The sequence below is a fragment of the Alosa pseudoharengus genome, unplaced genomic scaffold (assembly GCF_046254945.1).
Source record: "Alosa pseudoharengus isolate Yale_2024_CS ecotype anadromous, Long Island Sound unplaced genomic scaffold, YU_APseudo_1.1 YU_APseudo_1.1_scf_2, whole genome shotgun sequence".
Classification (NCBI taxonomy): Eukaryota; Metazoa; Chordata; class Actinopteri; order Clupeiformes; family Clupeidae; genus Alosa; species Alosa pseudoharengus.
In genome coordinates, this window is record NW_027468663.1 from 4,367,802 (window position 1) to 4,385,489 (window position 17,688).

General features: G+C 39.3%; 1 protein-coding gene across 1 annotated transcript; it reads left to right on the top strand.

The window, feature by feature from the left end:
* Positions 1-12,028: 12,028 nt before the first annotated feature.
* Positions 12,029-15,041, top strand: en2b (engrailed homeobox 2b). The gene is made up of 2 exons (XM_076295701.1): positions 12,029-12,500; positions 14,725-15,041. The coding sequence occupies exons 1-2, from the start codon at positions 12,029-12,031 to the stop codon at positions 15,039-15,041; spliced, it is 789 nt and encodes a 262-aa protein (XP_076151816.1).
* The last annotated feature ends 2,647 nt before the right edge of the window (positions 15,042-17,688 follow it).

Genomic DNA, 17,688 nt, shown 5'->3' on the forward strand with positions numbered 1-17,688 from the left:
TGGTGTGGTAAACCCTTAGGCAATCTGGAATCAGTACTGATTTCTTTCATCACACAGATTTCAAGCTATAAAACACTCCCATTATGGCAGAGAATAGGGGCTTTGATACAATCTTTTGGATGATATAGAAACACTAGCTAGGATAATCTTCTAAGATAGCCTTCGTCATTCCTAATAATTCATATATAGAGGCTTGCTTCGGGGGCAAAAAAAATCAAACATGAGTAGTGTAGGCTACTGAAAGACTCGACTCCCACTCAGAATGTATGTGTGTATCTTTTGGAGAGATGTTGCCTGTAATGTAAGTAAGTCTCGTCCCTTCGGCTGGCTCTCCCTCCCTCCATGATGGCAGGCCGGCCCCAAACTGAGACACTGACGGCCCGTCTGCCTGTCTGTCTGTCTGTGGCTGTCTGGAGGAGACGTGCTGATCTGGCAACCTGTCCCCCTCTGGAGAGCGCGCTTCCCATTTCCTCCCTGCAGGGGACTGACAGTTAACCTTTCGCTCAGAGATTTCTGGGATGCAGGCCAAATTTCCCGCCCAGAATCTGCTGCCTTTGGGAAGGACCCCAACCTTTTACATCATGGACGGTTATCATTTCAGAGTCGTGCATGGTGAGACAATATGACACATCTCCAAGAGATTGTTATTTTGGCTGCCTTATAGGCTATCTTTTACGCACAACTGGCATATTTTAATATTATAGGTGTCAGGTGTCACATTTGGGCCACAGGGCCATTGAATGATAGAGCTTGTGCGTTTTTGCTTACTGAACTGCCACACTTAATTAAATCCAGTGTAGTCTGAACAACAGTTCACTACATGTGTGGAACAAGAAATCCATGGCAAATGATGATCAACCATGCCGTAGTTCCTTTCAAAATATTCCTGTGTTAAGTTCCGATTATAAACCCTTGGTTATTTTGAGATATGAGAGGTTATGTCCGACCATGAGAAAGTGTCAGCGTGCGCAAAAGCAAACAGCGATATGGTTGGGTTGTAGGTTACATTTGGTGTCCCCCCCTTACCCCTCCCTTACTGAAAATTAAAGACAGCCAAGGCTCAGCGGGAGAAGGGACCCGACAGTACGGGAGCCGTGCTCACAGCAGGGTGCGCTGTAGATCACAGACAGCCGTCGCGCATGGAGATGAGTCTACAGCATGCCAGCGCAGCGGAAAGGTGAACAGCTTACATGCACGAGTTACTTTGTTGAAATGCCCCAAAAGCCAATTTTATGAAGTAGCCTAGGCTACACTATCTCTGAGGTTACTCTAGAGGCCATGTTCGTATTTCATATGAATTGTTTTGGAGTTTTGTTTACTGATTTCACCAAGGTAGCCTACTGTGAAATGACTGTAAACCTAAAATGCTTACATTGACCACAGGCTAAGCAATAGCCCTAATTGGTTGCCAAAATATGTAATAATAAGCTGTTATAGTGGTCAAATATTAGGCCTACTGCATTGGGCAGTTCTTGTCGGCAAGAGGTGGTGGTGATGTGCCATAGCCGAAGACAACAGAAACCTGACCTAATTGTAAGTGGTACACATCTGCCGTGGTTTTAGCGGATAACCATTAGGTAATAATATAATAGGCCAAGCTACAAACATGCTGTTTTATTAAAGACCAAAGCTCTAAAATAAATGGGGATTAGTTAGCTATTTTAGTTACCGCTAGATGTCGCTATATAGCTTTGTGTTCCATACACTTAAAATGAGCATAGCCTAAACGTGATTGGTCTGCAAACTGACCTACAGGTCCAGCCACGACATAGCCTATTTAAAATGTGTACTTATGCAGAATGTCTCCTGTTCTGGAGGAGACTCCTTCTTTATGGATTTCGTAATAGAACATTTATAGAAGGCATGCTGACATAAATGGGTCTAAGTTAAGCAGACAATGATGTTGCACGCTTGGCCATAGGCCTTTTTAAACTCAGTGCCCCCAAACAGCACGTTGACAAGCACCTAAGGTTCTACAACCATCTGAAAATTAAATTAAGGGTAGTCTCTAAAGATATACTGAGCGAATCACCGGGGCCATTACATTTTAATAACACCATGTTAATTGAAAACTAAAAAGTGACCCGCTGCAGCACATTTACTTCAACAATATGTCTGTTAAAATTGCCCTCTGGGATGACATACAGTATACTTACAAAGAGATTTCATCAGTGAATCCATATTAAAAAAGGGGGGCAACTCTTTTAATTAGGGCAATCAGCCCTGATATGCATTGAGCACAATACTATTCCTGGTTGATGAATAACCCGAGGAGTGATGTAGAAGAATAATGATCTTAAAATATCCTTCACAATAGGTCAAGGTTAAAATACAGGTGCATGCTGACACAAGCTTTTATAACATGTTTTCTACCTGAACCTTATATGGGAATTCAGATATGGGGAACTATGCCATGAGAAGTAGGCCTAATGCGTCTCTACAAAAAGCCTATGGCCAATTTTCAAATAACTTTTCATTCAATTAACTTTTGTTGTATTTATTCATTCCAGACATAAAGCATATCTCAATATAAATCTATTGTTGGTTGTATTTTATCTCAATATGGCATTCCCTTTGGTTGACGTTAAAGAAAACGTTGGTCTTTGAACAAGCCACACATGCTAACTTAAAATACAACTTCCAACGGGAGAATTGCTGGGAAATTAAGGTGTCATTATTACCAAACTGAAGTATGTATTACAACTGTAACCAGCAGTATGTTATCTGTAGAAAGATTCATTTTTATTTGCAGTGGACCACTGGCTAAATCCCCTTTTTAGGAGATCTTAAGGAGCTTATGCGCCTTTCCTTCACAAGGAGCGCAATGTAAAGACCGCACGTTCAGGTCCGCTGAGTCTTTATTAGTTGGAGACTTTTCTTTCTGCGCCTCTTCCTTTCGCATTTCGAGTCATCTGGACTCAGCGCTGGGAAATACCTACATTTCGTTCAACATTGGGCTACTGGCGAAAACGAATAGTCCCAATTTATTATGTGCATATTAAAGAATGACGAGTTGTGAGTTTGGAGGCAGATATTCTGCGCTTTTGGTCACTTAGTTGGATCGTGACGTGAAATAATTGCATTGAATTATAAATCCAATAGTTTTGTTACTTTCCTTTCATGCATTAATGTATACCATACCACCACCTCTAAATTTATGTGGTAGGCCTTGTCTGTAGAAATTGAAATTGTCGTCAGGTTACCATGGGTGTCATGTCAAAGAGCCATGGAATTCAGTGTGTGCTATCACAATACTGTTGATGTCTTCTCATAGGCCTACTGTATTATTGTATATTTCCTCCAAACTTGGGAGGAGGTTCGATTTGAATAATTTTCTCATGTTTTTGTGGTATGATTCTTTCTCTTGCTGTTCTTAGAGTCATAATCACAAACTCAATGCAAAATAAGTTTTGGACCTCGCCGACTGTCTAATCTTCTCTGGAACTTATTCCATATAGCATGTATTCTGAGTTGTTTTTGTGTTTGAGGGGTATTTGATACATATAATTTGCAAGTACAATGTCTTCATATAGGGCTACACCATTATATGGATGATGACACAATTTGGTTTCATGGCTACGATATTGAACACGTCGACGTATAGCCTACAGGTTGCCTTCCAGCATGCTTGATAAACAAAAAGGTGGCTTTGCTGATCACTTTGCAGCCCGTGTAACGTTGGTTGTGCACACCATGGTGCCCAATCTGAATAATTACACAATAGAGAACAAAAACGTTGACATCGATTTTGCGCTCAAAACATGTTTTATTGCTTAAAAAGGATTTGAAGTGTCCCAAATTGGTCAAGGACTCTTACATGCATGCAGCCCTTCAATAATCTTTTCAACGATACAGAGGATGTCTACACTTCAACTCATGTATAGGTCCTACTTATACAAAGCAGAAGCCTTAAAGGCACTGTCTATTTTCTCATGAGTAAATCAGATTTGTGGAACTCTGTCTGCGTCGCTTCACTTCCATCCATTTTTGCATATCAGTGATAACTTTAATTTCTAAAAAACGATGCCCCATTGAAACGCAGTGCGTAATTAACGTGATTGGTGACAGACATAAATCGATCAATGTAATAAACCACTGGATGTTGCGATGGACTCTTAATGTGTATTTTGACACAATAACATTTAACTTCACAATTGGGACAAACACATTTAATTGATAGGCCTACCCTTGGAGTCTAACTGGCTATCCAATTGAAACGTCACAGGTGTTTTAAGTTTATTTGTTGTAGGTCGATCACAGCAATAGGCTACCTAATATTTTTAAAAAATATAGGTTAACAGATTTTGCTTTTTAGTTCACTGTCTGACTATACAAATGCTTATATATTCTTGAACCATTTCAGACATGGCTCAAGTGGCTTTTTCAGACCCTTTCTCCTTTTCCCTGCGTGTCAGCAGACAGGATTTATCCTTCAAGGTTGAAGAAAAAACATCAGACCAAAAGGTTGACTCTCAGCTGAAAGCAGTCCTTCCGTTTGAGCAGCTGGGTTTTCCACAAAGACCTCGAACAGAGAGATGGGATTAGCTGTTGGTGAAGTCCCAGACCTATGCCCAGTTAGGGGGTTGGATACCTCTGAAACCATATCGGGGCTCAGGCGCCAGGACTTATATGTAAAGTCATCAGTTACCTACTCAACTGTAGGGTCATGCTAACACTTCCTCACACTTTTAAATTCATATTACATCCATATTCTTGTCAACGGCTTTGTACATATTCAGATTGAGTGAGTAAGCGTACACCTGCATTTGCACAGGTAGGGTAGGCCTAAGCCACCTTGTTAAGAGATTTTAGATAGCCTACACTTTCAATGAAACTAACAACTCTTTTCACGTTATTTTAAATGTTTCTATACGTTCCTAATTTCTGCCGTTAAGTTGATTAAATTATAACAGAGTAGGCATATTAAACCGTTACACTAATCTGTAACCTGAAAGCAATGGCGGACACAGAATCAGAATGACATGAACAAAGATCATGTACAAATAACAGCAGAAACTGTTGTGAATTTCCAAATGGATCTCATCCATTTTGCACGCATAATTTGTTGGCCTATATATAACCTGAAATGAACGTTGTCAAAGGCAATTCCACGACCACTCTGATCAGACGTTTATCACTCTGCTCTGTCGATCACCCACCCTTCAATGTTGAGAAAATACTAGGCCTGTAGTCTACAGTCTAATTTAGGCTATCATGCATCTGCAGCCAAAAGTGAGTTGAATTCCAAACTGATTCAAAAGATGTGTGATGTCTTACCTTGGCAGCCGGTCAGTCGTTGTTAATTCTTTTGATTTGTGCATCGCAGCCATTACACCCACCATGTGGACACGGTTACTTTGTGTGTGTCTCTCTCTCGAGTCTCGCCATCAATATTATCAGAATTCTGATCCTGGCCCATCATTATAGCTGTTTAAATCGACTAAAATGCGATGCCATGGCGGTAACTTCTCTGAGAGGGAGGGGGCGTTTTGGTCCACTGCAACCTTCGCCAACAACCTTCAATCGGCACATAAGCTTAACTGTTAAAGTTTCCTGGAGAACTTTTTCAGATGTTGAAATTCTTTTTCGAAATTGGTGAACAATCATGAACATAAATAACGGATGCAGGCCTACATTTATTAAAAATTCAAAATTATTGATGAATATGTGTTGCAATTGCAAACTCTGCTGGACCCTGATACAAGTCATGTCACACATTTTGATGACTTTAAACTTGAACAGTGAAGAATGGAAATATACATGAATGGGGCACATTTGACAGACTGATGGCTTAGCTATTTTTGGTGGTCACCAAGCGTTACAACTATTGTGCGCCTACCGGTTATGCCTGACCACCGAATCACAATAGCAAAGCTCGACTATAGGCCTATTAAAAAACACAAACGGAAAGGATCGATTTTATTCAAGCCGCTTTCTCACACAGACAACGCATATATGAACAATAAGACTTTCACAAGTCAGAAAATACGTTTTTTTTGTTGGTACAAATCCGCTGAAGCCCAATGGTGGGATAGGCCTACCTAACTTGCATAGGAAATTGGCCTACTATATCAGTAATTGAAAGTTTCCTAATTTGTCCTCATGATTTCCTTGGGATAAAATACATGGCCTAAACATGCAAATACTCTTGCCTATTATACATCATTATATCCATTTCTTGCATGACTTGCATGACAACTCTTGTCCAGGCTGTAGCATAGCCTACACAATTGCAGCACTATTGCAAATATATTTTCTGTAACAACAATTCAGGTTTACTAAACCTGAATACACTTATTTACACTCTGTTTTAGCCTACCTTTTTGTTATAACAAGTACAAACAAACGCTCTTTTGCACCCTCTAGTCTGGACGTGCAAACTTTTTGGCGCATCCTGTGCTTCACCACATGGGTGAGGTATCTCTACAATAATAGGGGTCCAAAGAAAAATAAGCAGGGCACTATAAGATATTACCGTGTATAAAGCCTAATCTCTTCATCTACCCTCATTGGACAATTAGCAAGACCAGCACGTTGTCTTTCGTCTGATTGACAGGCTGACACTTGCACATCCTGTATAAAATTAAGCGTTGGATGTAAGGGTCGTGAAAATAATTAAATCGTTCCGGAAATAAAACGAAATGTTAATCCGCGTCACATTTCCATAAACAACATCAACGCATAGGCAGCTGAACTGCTTATCCAGCTGTAAGATATTTGGCGTTGTGAATTGGCATTTTGCTCATATGAATTTGAATTGGCTACCATGTCTCCATGTACAGGTGGCACTCCAAGTAGCCTACAATAACGATAAAATGTTTCGCCTCCAGGCCAGGGTGATGAATGATGATAAGGACTAGACTATGTAACGTCTAGTCAAGCTTGGCAGGAAATGTATCATACTTAGCTGAGCAACATAACAGTCAAGATAAAACAGTTTCCATGTGAGCTTGAGTCGCAGCGAAATTCGAAGTCCGTGGATAAAGCCTCAATTGCTACTGGGGCAGTCTAATAAGTGTCAAACACAGATATACTGAAAATACTGATATCACAGACTGTGCTCAATGGATAATCTTGGTCCTCATATTTCCATCATCAACTAAGCACGACTACTGCATCTTATCTGTAGCCTACTTTATCACAAGTTTAAACCGCACGCACACACTCAACGTGTCATTTTTACGCATGGAGCACAGACAAAACATGCCACACTTAGTTTGCACGTGCTTATATAACTGACTTCTGGAATTTTTTCCATGTTTTTTTTCTGTTGTGGACTTATTTCGGTATATTTTTAAGTTAGTGGCACTTGGGCCTCTCACGTCAGTTGAGCCTTCTCGTTGAGACCTAAATGTATTTAATCGGGGAATCATTTTAATCAGCACAACCTATGTCTATACCTGCGAACAGCTGTCCGAAAACTTGTGAGTAAACTCTTTGCAGGGTAGCCAATATTCAACAAAAGGGACAGCACTAACTTTGCCCAGTAAGAATGTTCACTTTGCAGCTGGGAATTAGGAGAACAGTAGCCAAGGCGACTCAAAGAGAACTAAAGAGAACCAAGCAAAGCGCATTTCCGACCCAGGCCTTTCTCGATGGATTTATCAGGACACGCCAGACAGATCAGACGGATTAACACGTAATTAAAACGCAGAAACAACAGTCCGTTTAGTTTTCTGGTAGACACGCACCAAAATGGGAAAATAACACCCTGCTACAGAGTCAACAGATTTGGACTATTTTGTCAGATTTTCAGACTATATTTTGATAAACATAAACATCCATCGGCCTAAAAAGCAGATTTTATTTGATATGACCAATAAATTCACACTGCTGCCTGCATGACGTAGCCTAGGCCTATAACATATCAACCTAAATTAGCCTACCCTACAGTAGGTTATTTAATGGGTGTCGGCTCTTTAATAATTACATTCCCAATATTAATTTTGCATGACAGGCTTTCGCCTACCACGCTACCCACAATAGGCTACTGACACGTTTAGCTAATGTGAGAAGAACACAAGCAGTCTAACAAGTCGTGATGCTCATTAGACTACCAAGTCAAATTCAGGGCTAGTTATTAAGAGAATTAATATCATGCCAGCGTCACAGTTTAAGCTCCCTGACCGAAATAGGAAGTGGTTGGTAACCTTTCTGCTGATCCTTAGGGTCCCCCTATACGGTGTTTGTATTCCCTCGGTTTGTTTTTTCAAAGGCCGACAGGAAGCCGGGAGATCCCGCATGACCCCGGCATTGTTCTAGCCTCGATATCATAGCCATTGAAAGGAGAGCATCTGTGTGCTGATCTGCGCTCTATGATCTGTGAGCTGGCAAAAGCCCGGGCGTTCATTCACAAAATCCCCCTTTGCTTCAGCTCACGAGTCTTACAGCTGGTGGAGGCAAAACAGAAGAAATACTGTGCGGAAATGGATTAAATTTTAGGAACATTAAAAACTAAGTTTTATGCTCTCCACTATGTTAAAAGGAAGATAACGAAAGCCCTCGCCAAAATTTAGGAGCAAAAGTCTACGGCTCCTGTCATTCAGCATAAGGAACCCCACAATGCTGGGCCGACACACTGTTTTATGGACAATCGAAAATGTAGTAGAGTGTGCCCCGACAATCTTTTAGTTAGTAAACAGAAAACACTTCCAGCCTTCATAGAAAGTGTTAGAACATTGAATATCGTATTATAGCCTATAGCAACTTGGGGATGATGATTATTACATCGGTTTCATGTGATTATGGTCAAAAAGGAGGGTGTTATCAAAGTAGCTTATATATTCGCCAGGTGTCTGTGGCAGGAATTGTGGTTGATATCCAATTTAAACCACAGACCACATTTCAGAATGTTTCAGAAAAGTTTAAAACGTGTCATTAAATTTGACCCAAACTTTTAGCTAAAGTAACAGGGCACAGTTCATTTTTGGGGTCATTTAAGGTGTGAAATGTTTTGGAGGTGTTAATCCTCAGGAATCTGTCCAACTTAAAGATATTTTGTGAAAGTATCAATTTCCCTTACCCTGCTTTTTGCTAACCCTAGGTCGTGAGGTGTCTTGAATTTCTGTCAATTAACAGTGTTTTGACACCCAGGTTCTGGTTTCTAATTTAGCCTACTCAGAATAACTAGCAATACTTGAAAAACAATACCTATCTGGAAAAAGCAATTTGTGAGATGTCGTCTAAATCATAATGCAATATCAGCATTATGTCATACAAAAAGAAAGGTTTAGGCTATATGAAAAAATAATATAGCTGGGGGGCAATGATGTCGACATAAACATTTAACACATAAACCTAAACCTTGCACTGTCATTACTGTACATCTTCTTTGCCTAGGAGAGGAAAGGGGGCAAAAACAAAGTTTTAAGAAACGTGCATTCTCATATTCAATCTAAACATGGGTGGGGTGCTTTTGGATTTTCTTCGATAATCAAAGGAGTCCATTTTTATTACAACAGGTTATTGTCTTAAAAATAACTGGGAAAGTACTACTGGCATGTTGCATCAAGTGGCTTGATGCAAGCATAGCCTGTACAAGAATTAGATAATGGGAAATGTGTTAGAAAAAAATATTTCCAGATTGGGGCGTTTCAGTGACTTAATTGCCATCATTTTGTTACGGAATGTGTCTGTCCATAATATAGTAGTATAATAGTATAATACGCTGTGAATGAACTGTGATCTCCTAAATTCCACTGGGCAGCATTTGAAGTCAGTCTGGCAGCAGATCATTATCCTATGGTGGATCCTCTGCCATTTCAAAAACCCAACATCAAACATTCAAAAGTCACACCGTGTCATGACGGCATTGTACCCTGCTGACTCGCAGTCCATCAAAAGCGCAAAATGTTTCTGTAAATGAACTACATTTTTACTTAATGTTGAAATCCATGTGTTTAGGGCATTGTGGTACTACAACGTTTAAACAGACGCGGTCGTTTTTGTGCCAATAAAAAACAGTTTGTTTGAACATTTGCGACTATATCCTCGACAGCCGTGGGCCTTCACTTCTCAGTGATTTTCCGTAGACAACGTCACCAAAGTCGCTCACGTTATAGTTGATGTTGGTCCCTCCTATAGTAGGCTACCTTACAGTTATTTATTTTTGCGTTGTAGGTACATGGTGTAGCAAATTGCTCAACTGACTGAACAAGGTCAATAGGCCAGGCCAAAATCACTGTTGGGTTCGAATACGCACGACATGGATGAGCACCTGAAATATGCGTGCGCATTATCATACTCGACAGATTTAGCTTGCTTATTTGGGAATAACAAAACAGTGTGTTTAAAGGTAAACGAAACAGTCTCAGCCACTTAGGTTTTTAAGCAAATTAAGGAAATAAGCACATTATCGGATGAGGTATTGCTGAGGTACAATGTTTTACCCAAAGTTAAACTGGCTGATTAGTTGATCTGCCACTGTCGATTGCCAAATTAACAAACATGGTTCAGTATAACCTAACACGACCAAAGTACTTTGTTAATTATGCTTTGTCTTGTGTGGTCGTTCTGTACATTTTTAGCATGTTAGCCCAGGCTATTACAATTAGTAAAGCCAGTATAATGAAAATGGCAATGGACTACAAACAACGCTTGACGCACGCGGCTACCTCATGCCAGTTCTTACAGGTACATCGATTCAGCAACACCCAGCTCAGTATGCGTAAATAGCCTACACAAAATAATAAACAATGTCATTAGGTCCTGCTTCGCTGCTAATATGACTCCACGCGCTTCACATCTTTAGGACTCTCGTGCTATATACACATCCGTAGGTTTTGCATGTAAGAGGTCCTTTTCGTCTGTTACGCTATTCAGCTGCCTAACTGTGTTTGTACGTCACCGATTTCTTCAAATGGGCCACTAGTTCCTCTGTTGCATGCGCTCTCTGACTCGACAATATGCAGGAGTGTCCATGTTTTTCATCGTAGACTGTTTAAAAGCTGGCTCGTCAGAGCCAAAGACATGCTGACACAGCACAAGCCTCGATTCCGAGTTGCCAGATACGATTTTACAAGAGAAAGGAAGGGTTGATGTCCTCCAATGAAATATGGGTTAATTGATTGCTACTTTGTGTCTGAAAAAGATCGATTGTACATCGAAATAATACATTTTTATAGCCTACAGTCGGCCGTTTGTGTAGCCTACAGCCCTGCACCATTTTGATTCAGTTTGGAAGTGTGCATGCACGCAGGCAAGCTAAACTTTCGAATCATTGAAATATTCCCTAAACTACGCCAAGTAAACATGGTGCGCCCATTCTCATTACGCACCCCTCCCCCTCAATGTGATTGGCCATTTTCACCACAACTGTTAGCCTACTTGAAAGTCCGAATTATCACGAATTAGAGAAATCTCTTACTATTGGCGCTCAATATTTTGAATTAATGCACGATGAATTGACAGTAAATAAGAATACATAAAACTCGTTCATGTGTTATATCTGTCTATACGTTGTAGGCCCTACTATAGCTTTAAAGTGGGAAATTAAGGCGATGTTGGGTGCTGTCATTTATCCGGGAGTCACTAGATCATGTGGTTCGATTCCTGTTTCTCTATTGGTTAAAGGCACGTGTCTTGGATACCGGACTGCAACGTCACTCTGGGGAACTCGTATTAAAAATAAGAACAAAAATCCATAGTGAAAGTATTTCAGAACCAGTCGCGCCTCTTTATTTACGCGTAGTTTAGGCAGCATACAAATAGTCGTTATTCGTTCAGATTTGATATATAAAGCCTTGCCTTTTGCAGGGAAATCCAAATAACACAAATGAGATGAAAAGAACAACCTGCTCTGGATTTAAATAGTAAAAGTATGGTTTTTCTTTGTGATCACGACCAAAGGCGGCTCTGTGGTATTTAAAGAATATCGTCTTTGGTGAGAGGATTTTGCGTGTTTCTTTTCAAATTTTTAATTATAAATAACAAAAAGAAAAGAAAGATATTTTGAAACTGGAATTCGTATATTTGTGTGCGGGAGAGCGAGAAAAGGGTTAAAGATCGAGTGCTGGGAGAGTATTTCAGAATGGAAGAAAATGATCATAGCAACAGAGATGCAGAGCGCCAGGATTCCGGCGATGAATCCAACCGAGCCATTCTTCCACTATTACAAGCACCGGCTAACCTTCTCCCACACCGAATTACCAACTTTTTCATCGACAATATTCTACGACCTGACTTTGGACGCAGGAAAGAGGGGACCTTGAACCGCGAATCAGGTATTCGAAGAGGACGGGAGAATCATTCTTCGGGTTTAAGACTGGGTCAAGTGGAAGGGACTGTAGCAGAAGAAGGAACTTCGAACCCTAGTTCCATTAATGGAGCGAAGAAATCAAGCATTGCTGAGGAAGCGCCTCTGAAGCCCCGTGAAGAGAGTGGGGATCAGTGCCTAAGCTCGGACTCGGATAGTTCGCAAACCAACAACTCCCCCTCCTCACAGCCCATGCTCTGGCCGGCCTGGGTGTATTGTACCAGATATTCGGATCGGCCATCATCAGGTGAGCGCCAACTTTTTTACCTTCCAAAAATGCACTTCAGTATTTGTTGCATTTTGTTTGGATATTACAGCAAAATGTCGGTTCGACTGATAATTTCTCTGATAGCCTAGTTTCAATTGAATTTATTTAAATAGCGGGTAAAGAAATGGTCCTTGAATGGATGCAGGGATCTCCGGAAACCCCATTGCATGGAATAATAATTAGTTCACTTTGACCATGACTAGGCTACGCCCGCCAACAATCTGTCCATTTGTTTGATTTATTTTTTAATCTATATTTTAGTTACTAACGTTGGGAATGGTGGCATAACATAGATATAGACCTGTTTTGCTGTTGTTTTATAGTCTATATATAAACTAGGCTATTAAACTTCGTTGAATGGCGTCAGGGGGGGAAATCCACATAGCCTACAACATAAATAGTAGGCCTTTCCGAGATAAGAGAGTATTACAGAAATAAAAAATGTAAATTGTGGGTTAGTATTCCTTGCTTTTTCAGTTTTAAGAAAGCTATCTTTGTGTTGGCTACAATTTTACGAGACTTATAAGCTGTAGACCCTAATAGGCTACCACAATCGTATATGCTATGTGTAATAGGCTATAGGCCTATATATATATATATATATATATAAAAAACTTTTCTCTTTAAGGAAAACATTACGCTAAACATTTGGCATTTTTTTCCATTAGCCTATTTTAAAGAAATATTTACCCCCTAGGCTAATTCAAAGAGCAGAAACCATACACGATAGTCTAGATATAGACTGCAATAAAGAAAAATAACCTAATAAAGTTAATTGTTCTAATCCAGGCATAAGAGAGCTCACAAACATCGATAGCAAAATTACTTTTAATAATTTGGTAGAATGTCCAAAACTTCGTTTTGCGCCATTGTTCAGTCTTTGCTTTTGTTAATATTGAATTTGCATATTTTTGACAATGGATTTGAATCCATGAGTGAGAACTGTTTCGGACAGATGCATAAGGAAATGCACGCATTCCAGTAAAAAAAGTCCAAACGTCTCCAAAAGTGCAGTAATAAATAAACGAATAAATTAATAATCACATTGACGTCAGAATTTAACTGGTTATCTGAAGGACTATTAAAACATCGAATGGGTGAAATTAGCTTGCGAGTAGCCTAGGCTACTAGTAAAACTGAAATTATGCAGATATTCACATTCAAGAAATCGAAACCATGAACATTTTCACTGTTAACATTGTATCATTATAACGTTGTAATATTGTAACACTTCTAACAATGTTATTTCGTCGTGGTGGCCTATGCAAAATAAGAGAGAGCCTATTATTCCAATAAATGAGTCACTCATATGCTATTTATACATTTTCAATGAACAGTTAAGAGTCTAAGACACTAGACAAACTCGAAAATGGGACTCAATAGGTACGATAATATAGCCTACGACGTCAAATATAGCCTCCTGCAGGTGTTTACCCTCATGGGTTAGCCAGCTCAGCTAGGCCTATGCCCTTGTCTCTTTTGCAAAGTGGCAAAGCTATACAAGCATGTTAGAAAATATCATAGTAGTGAGTAGTCCAAATATTTTACACATCGATTACCATGGACCACTTCAAGAAGTCTTTTTTTTCCCAAGAAAAATGTGGTCTTTGAATTGAGGATCTCGTCAGAAAACTAGGCGAAACGTATAGGCCTTTTTGGTTTTATTATCTTTATAATAATAAGGTAGGCTACCAATAGCCTATCGTACCCCATCCAAAACAGGTGAATGTGCGACACAGAATCAAACTCCGATTCGAATGAAATTTCGATTTGAATGGTAAAAAAGGAGCATACTGTTATTCAGGATATGTATAACAAGTTTATGAACAACTCCAGCTTACAAATGTGGTTCCTATGGAAACAGTAAGTGAAAAGAGAGTCCCCCCACCCTCCCTTCGTTTCAATCATCACCCCACCCCCAAGCACTCATCCACAGCCCTGTCCAGAACTCCGGCAACTATGAGATAGCTACTTATTCATTCAATCCACATCAGTAAATGCTGTGCGTCTGCCTGTATCATGTAGACGTGCCTATAAGTAAGCTAGGCTATACATTTGAGCAAGTAGCATTCTTAATAGTCTATTTTGGCCTTGTAATGATGATATTGTGCCAACTGTGAGCCATTTTGGCTATAGGATTTGTCCCCTTTGCGTCTGCACGTTCAGTCACTAATCCATTTTGCTCTGTCTTTGGAAACCACAGGACCAAGATCTCGCAAACCAAAGAAAAAAACACCAAGCAAAGAAGACAAGCGTCCTAGAACTGCCTTTACAGCCGAGCAACTTCAGAGACTGAAGGCAGAGTTTCAGACTAACCGATATCTTACAGAGCAACGACGGCAGAGTCTGGCACAAGAACTTGGTCTTAACGAATCTCAGATCAAAATATGGTTTCAAAACAAGAGGGCCAAGATCAAGAAAGCCACCGGGGGCAAGAATTCACTAGCAATCCAACTGATGGCACAGGGACTCTACAATCATGCCTCAAGTTCAAAAGAAGACAAATCAGACAGTGATTAATGCCAGACAAAAAAATAAAATAATAAAATGCAATAATTTAAAGGGCCAGTGTACAAAAATACCAGCGTTTATGCGTTTGAAATATGTATGGAGTACCTATAATTCTGCAATATTATGTGTATATAGCTTATAATTTACAAGTATGCTGTTGTAAAACAAACAAAAAATGTTTGCAAATATTGCTGTATAATTTTCTGAAACTTTTTGAACAAGCGCTTTTGATTGGCACTTGACGTTGACACATTACAGTATCTATGAAATTCATGCTGAAGTCCAAAGATTTTTTCTGCTGCATTCAGGCAACTGTGATTTAACTACATGGCAGACGGCTTTGTTAATGTTATTTTATTTCAGTGTGTTTCCTGTTCCTTGTTTTTATTATGATTGAATGTCATTTCTCAAGAGCTGGTATATTTATGTGGCATTGATATGAAGTTTCCCACAAGCTGACAGCATTGTTGTATAGACTAGGGTATTTATGGGCCAGAGTTGTGGAAGTTGTCATGCAGTACTCTAGGTTAGGTTATATGGAAAGCTGACATAACTTTATAACTCCCAAGGCATCGAATGCATAAACTAATAAAATTCTGGTAAAACATATTTATGACCTGTTGTAACTTGACGCACATCTGGTGTAGAGTTCTATTAGTAGAATGTAAAATATCATTTTAAACGTACGATGCCAGAGGAGGCTTGTATGATATATGATATAGTTTTATGAGAAAAAGCAATATTTTAACCTCTCTTATAAAAAATAAACAGGTTTAAGTTCATAATGTGCCGAAATGTAGCTAATGATTTAAACTAAGTTAGATATTTGACTATTGACCTGAACGCACCAGAATAAAAAATGAAGGACACAAACACACAACATATTGCAATTTTAAATACTGATACATTTTTGACATGCATATAAACTCTTGATCCAACTGATTAGGCCTACCGGTAGTTCAGTGTTTTTTATTGTTTGAAACGCCGCCAAGAAAAAATGTTCTGATGCTCAGATGTTACTTTTTCAGAGAAGGAACGGATGTGTTTACATTGCTTATTTATCTTGCAATAACTTCTTTTATTGATGAAAAATGTGAGGCCTTTGCATGAAAGCTGCAATTAGTCATAACCTACTTCACAAAACAAGGAATGAGCGTGGCATTCAGTTGCAGATGGAATCAGTGTTATGGTGTGCAGTGTGTTAATTGAACATTTTAAAAGTGTGTATGAATTGAGACTCACCAAACGAACACACTTTGCCTTAAGTTCTTTAATGAACTTTCCTGTGAGAACTGTGGTCTAAAAAAATCATTTTTAAAAACCCCACCCTTTGTATCAATAATGGGCCATTGCCTTCAGTTCATAACAGAATACAAAAAAGAGAAACAAACCATTTGATGTGTGATGTTTTTTATTATTATTTCAAGTGGTTCTCTTTGAGGAAAGCAACTGTACATAATTTTATATAATGTGTGTATAATTGCAGCCTGAGAACTGAAAAACGAGTAAAGAAATAAAACTGGATTCAAAACGATGACTTCGGCTACTGTTTTCATTTCTGCAAGTGATAGGCCTATAGCATGTTAGTTTTGGGGGAAAACGTCCCCAAGTGTAACCAAACACCCAGAAATGGTAACACTAGTAGGGTACCTTATAGAACTTATGTATGTATTTGCATATTGGCCAATACACTGAAGATTGTGTTACCCTCATTCTGCACAACTTAGTCCTATAACGCAATTAGAGGAACCATGATTAATTGGAGAATCGTATATGGAAAATGGAGTGTCGTATGGCCTACTACATGTAAAATTTCCCATCCCAAGAAGCAAACTCAGAAAATGCATTAGTGGTAAGAGAAGTCCACACCATACCCTCACGAAACACTGCCCCTAAAACACGTCATATTTTAACTTTAGTACAAGTTTGGCCTGTTATGGGAACATTAAAGAAGGCTATTTTAAAATGACGCATGTTCCAAACATGAAATATATAGGTCTCAAGTTTTACACAATAGTCTATTCAGCTGTAGACCTAAACATACTGCGTAAACTGCGGAAAAGTAAAAAAAAAGACTGCTACTGCATTGTTACATTTCACTGTAACACGTGTTCTAAGTTTTCTTTACCCTTATAGACTTACTTCACACTGATTCGTAATATAGCCATAGCCTACATTGTATATTTCCTGCTGACTGAAACAAAACGGTCTTGAAAAGGACACGCAAACGCACCCAGGTCTATACGCATAATACAACCACTCTTCCCAAGGGAATGAAGAAAAAACATGCAATCAGGTAGCTTTGGAGTTATAAAAGACACGTGGCTTGGTACACAATGAGTGTTAGAAATAGGCTATCAAATGTATTTCCTCGAGACAAGCATTTTTGAAAAAGAAAACACGACTCTTAAGATAGTTAAGATACTGACAAATGCCAGTGACGAACATACACAAGCCATAAAAATAGTTTATCAACGGTCTAAAGAGTATTTGGTGTCAAATCATAGCCTAAATAGGCTACAATACGCAACCAGATAGTGATCAAAACTCTTGTAGTCTCGAAAAATTAAGGACGAACATGTGGCAATAAAGTTACCTGAAAGCTGGTGCGTTTTTTTAAGTCGCAATTGAAAATATCCCACAAAAGCCATGCTAT

Excerpts from the sequence above, each read along its gene's own strand:
- en2b (XM_076295701.1), top strand. The coding sequence starts at position 12,029 with ATGGAAGAAAATGATCATAGCAACAGAGATGCAGAGCGCCAGGATTCC. Across the intron at positions 12,501-14,724 it reads TTCGGATCGGCCATCATCAG|GACCAAGATCTCGCAAACCA; the intron begins GTGAGCGCCAAC and ends TGGAAACCACAG.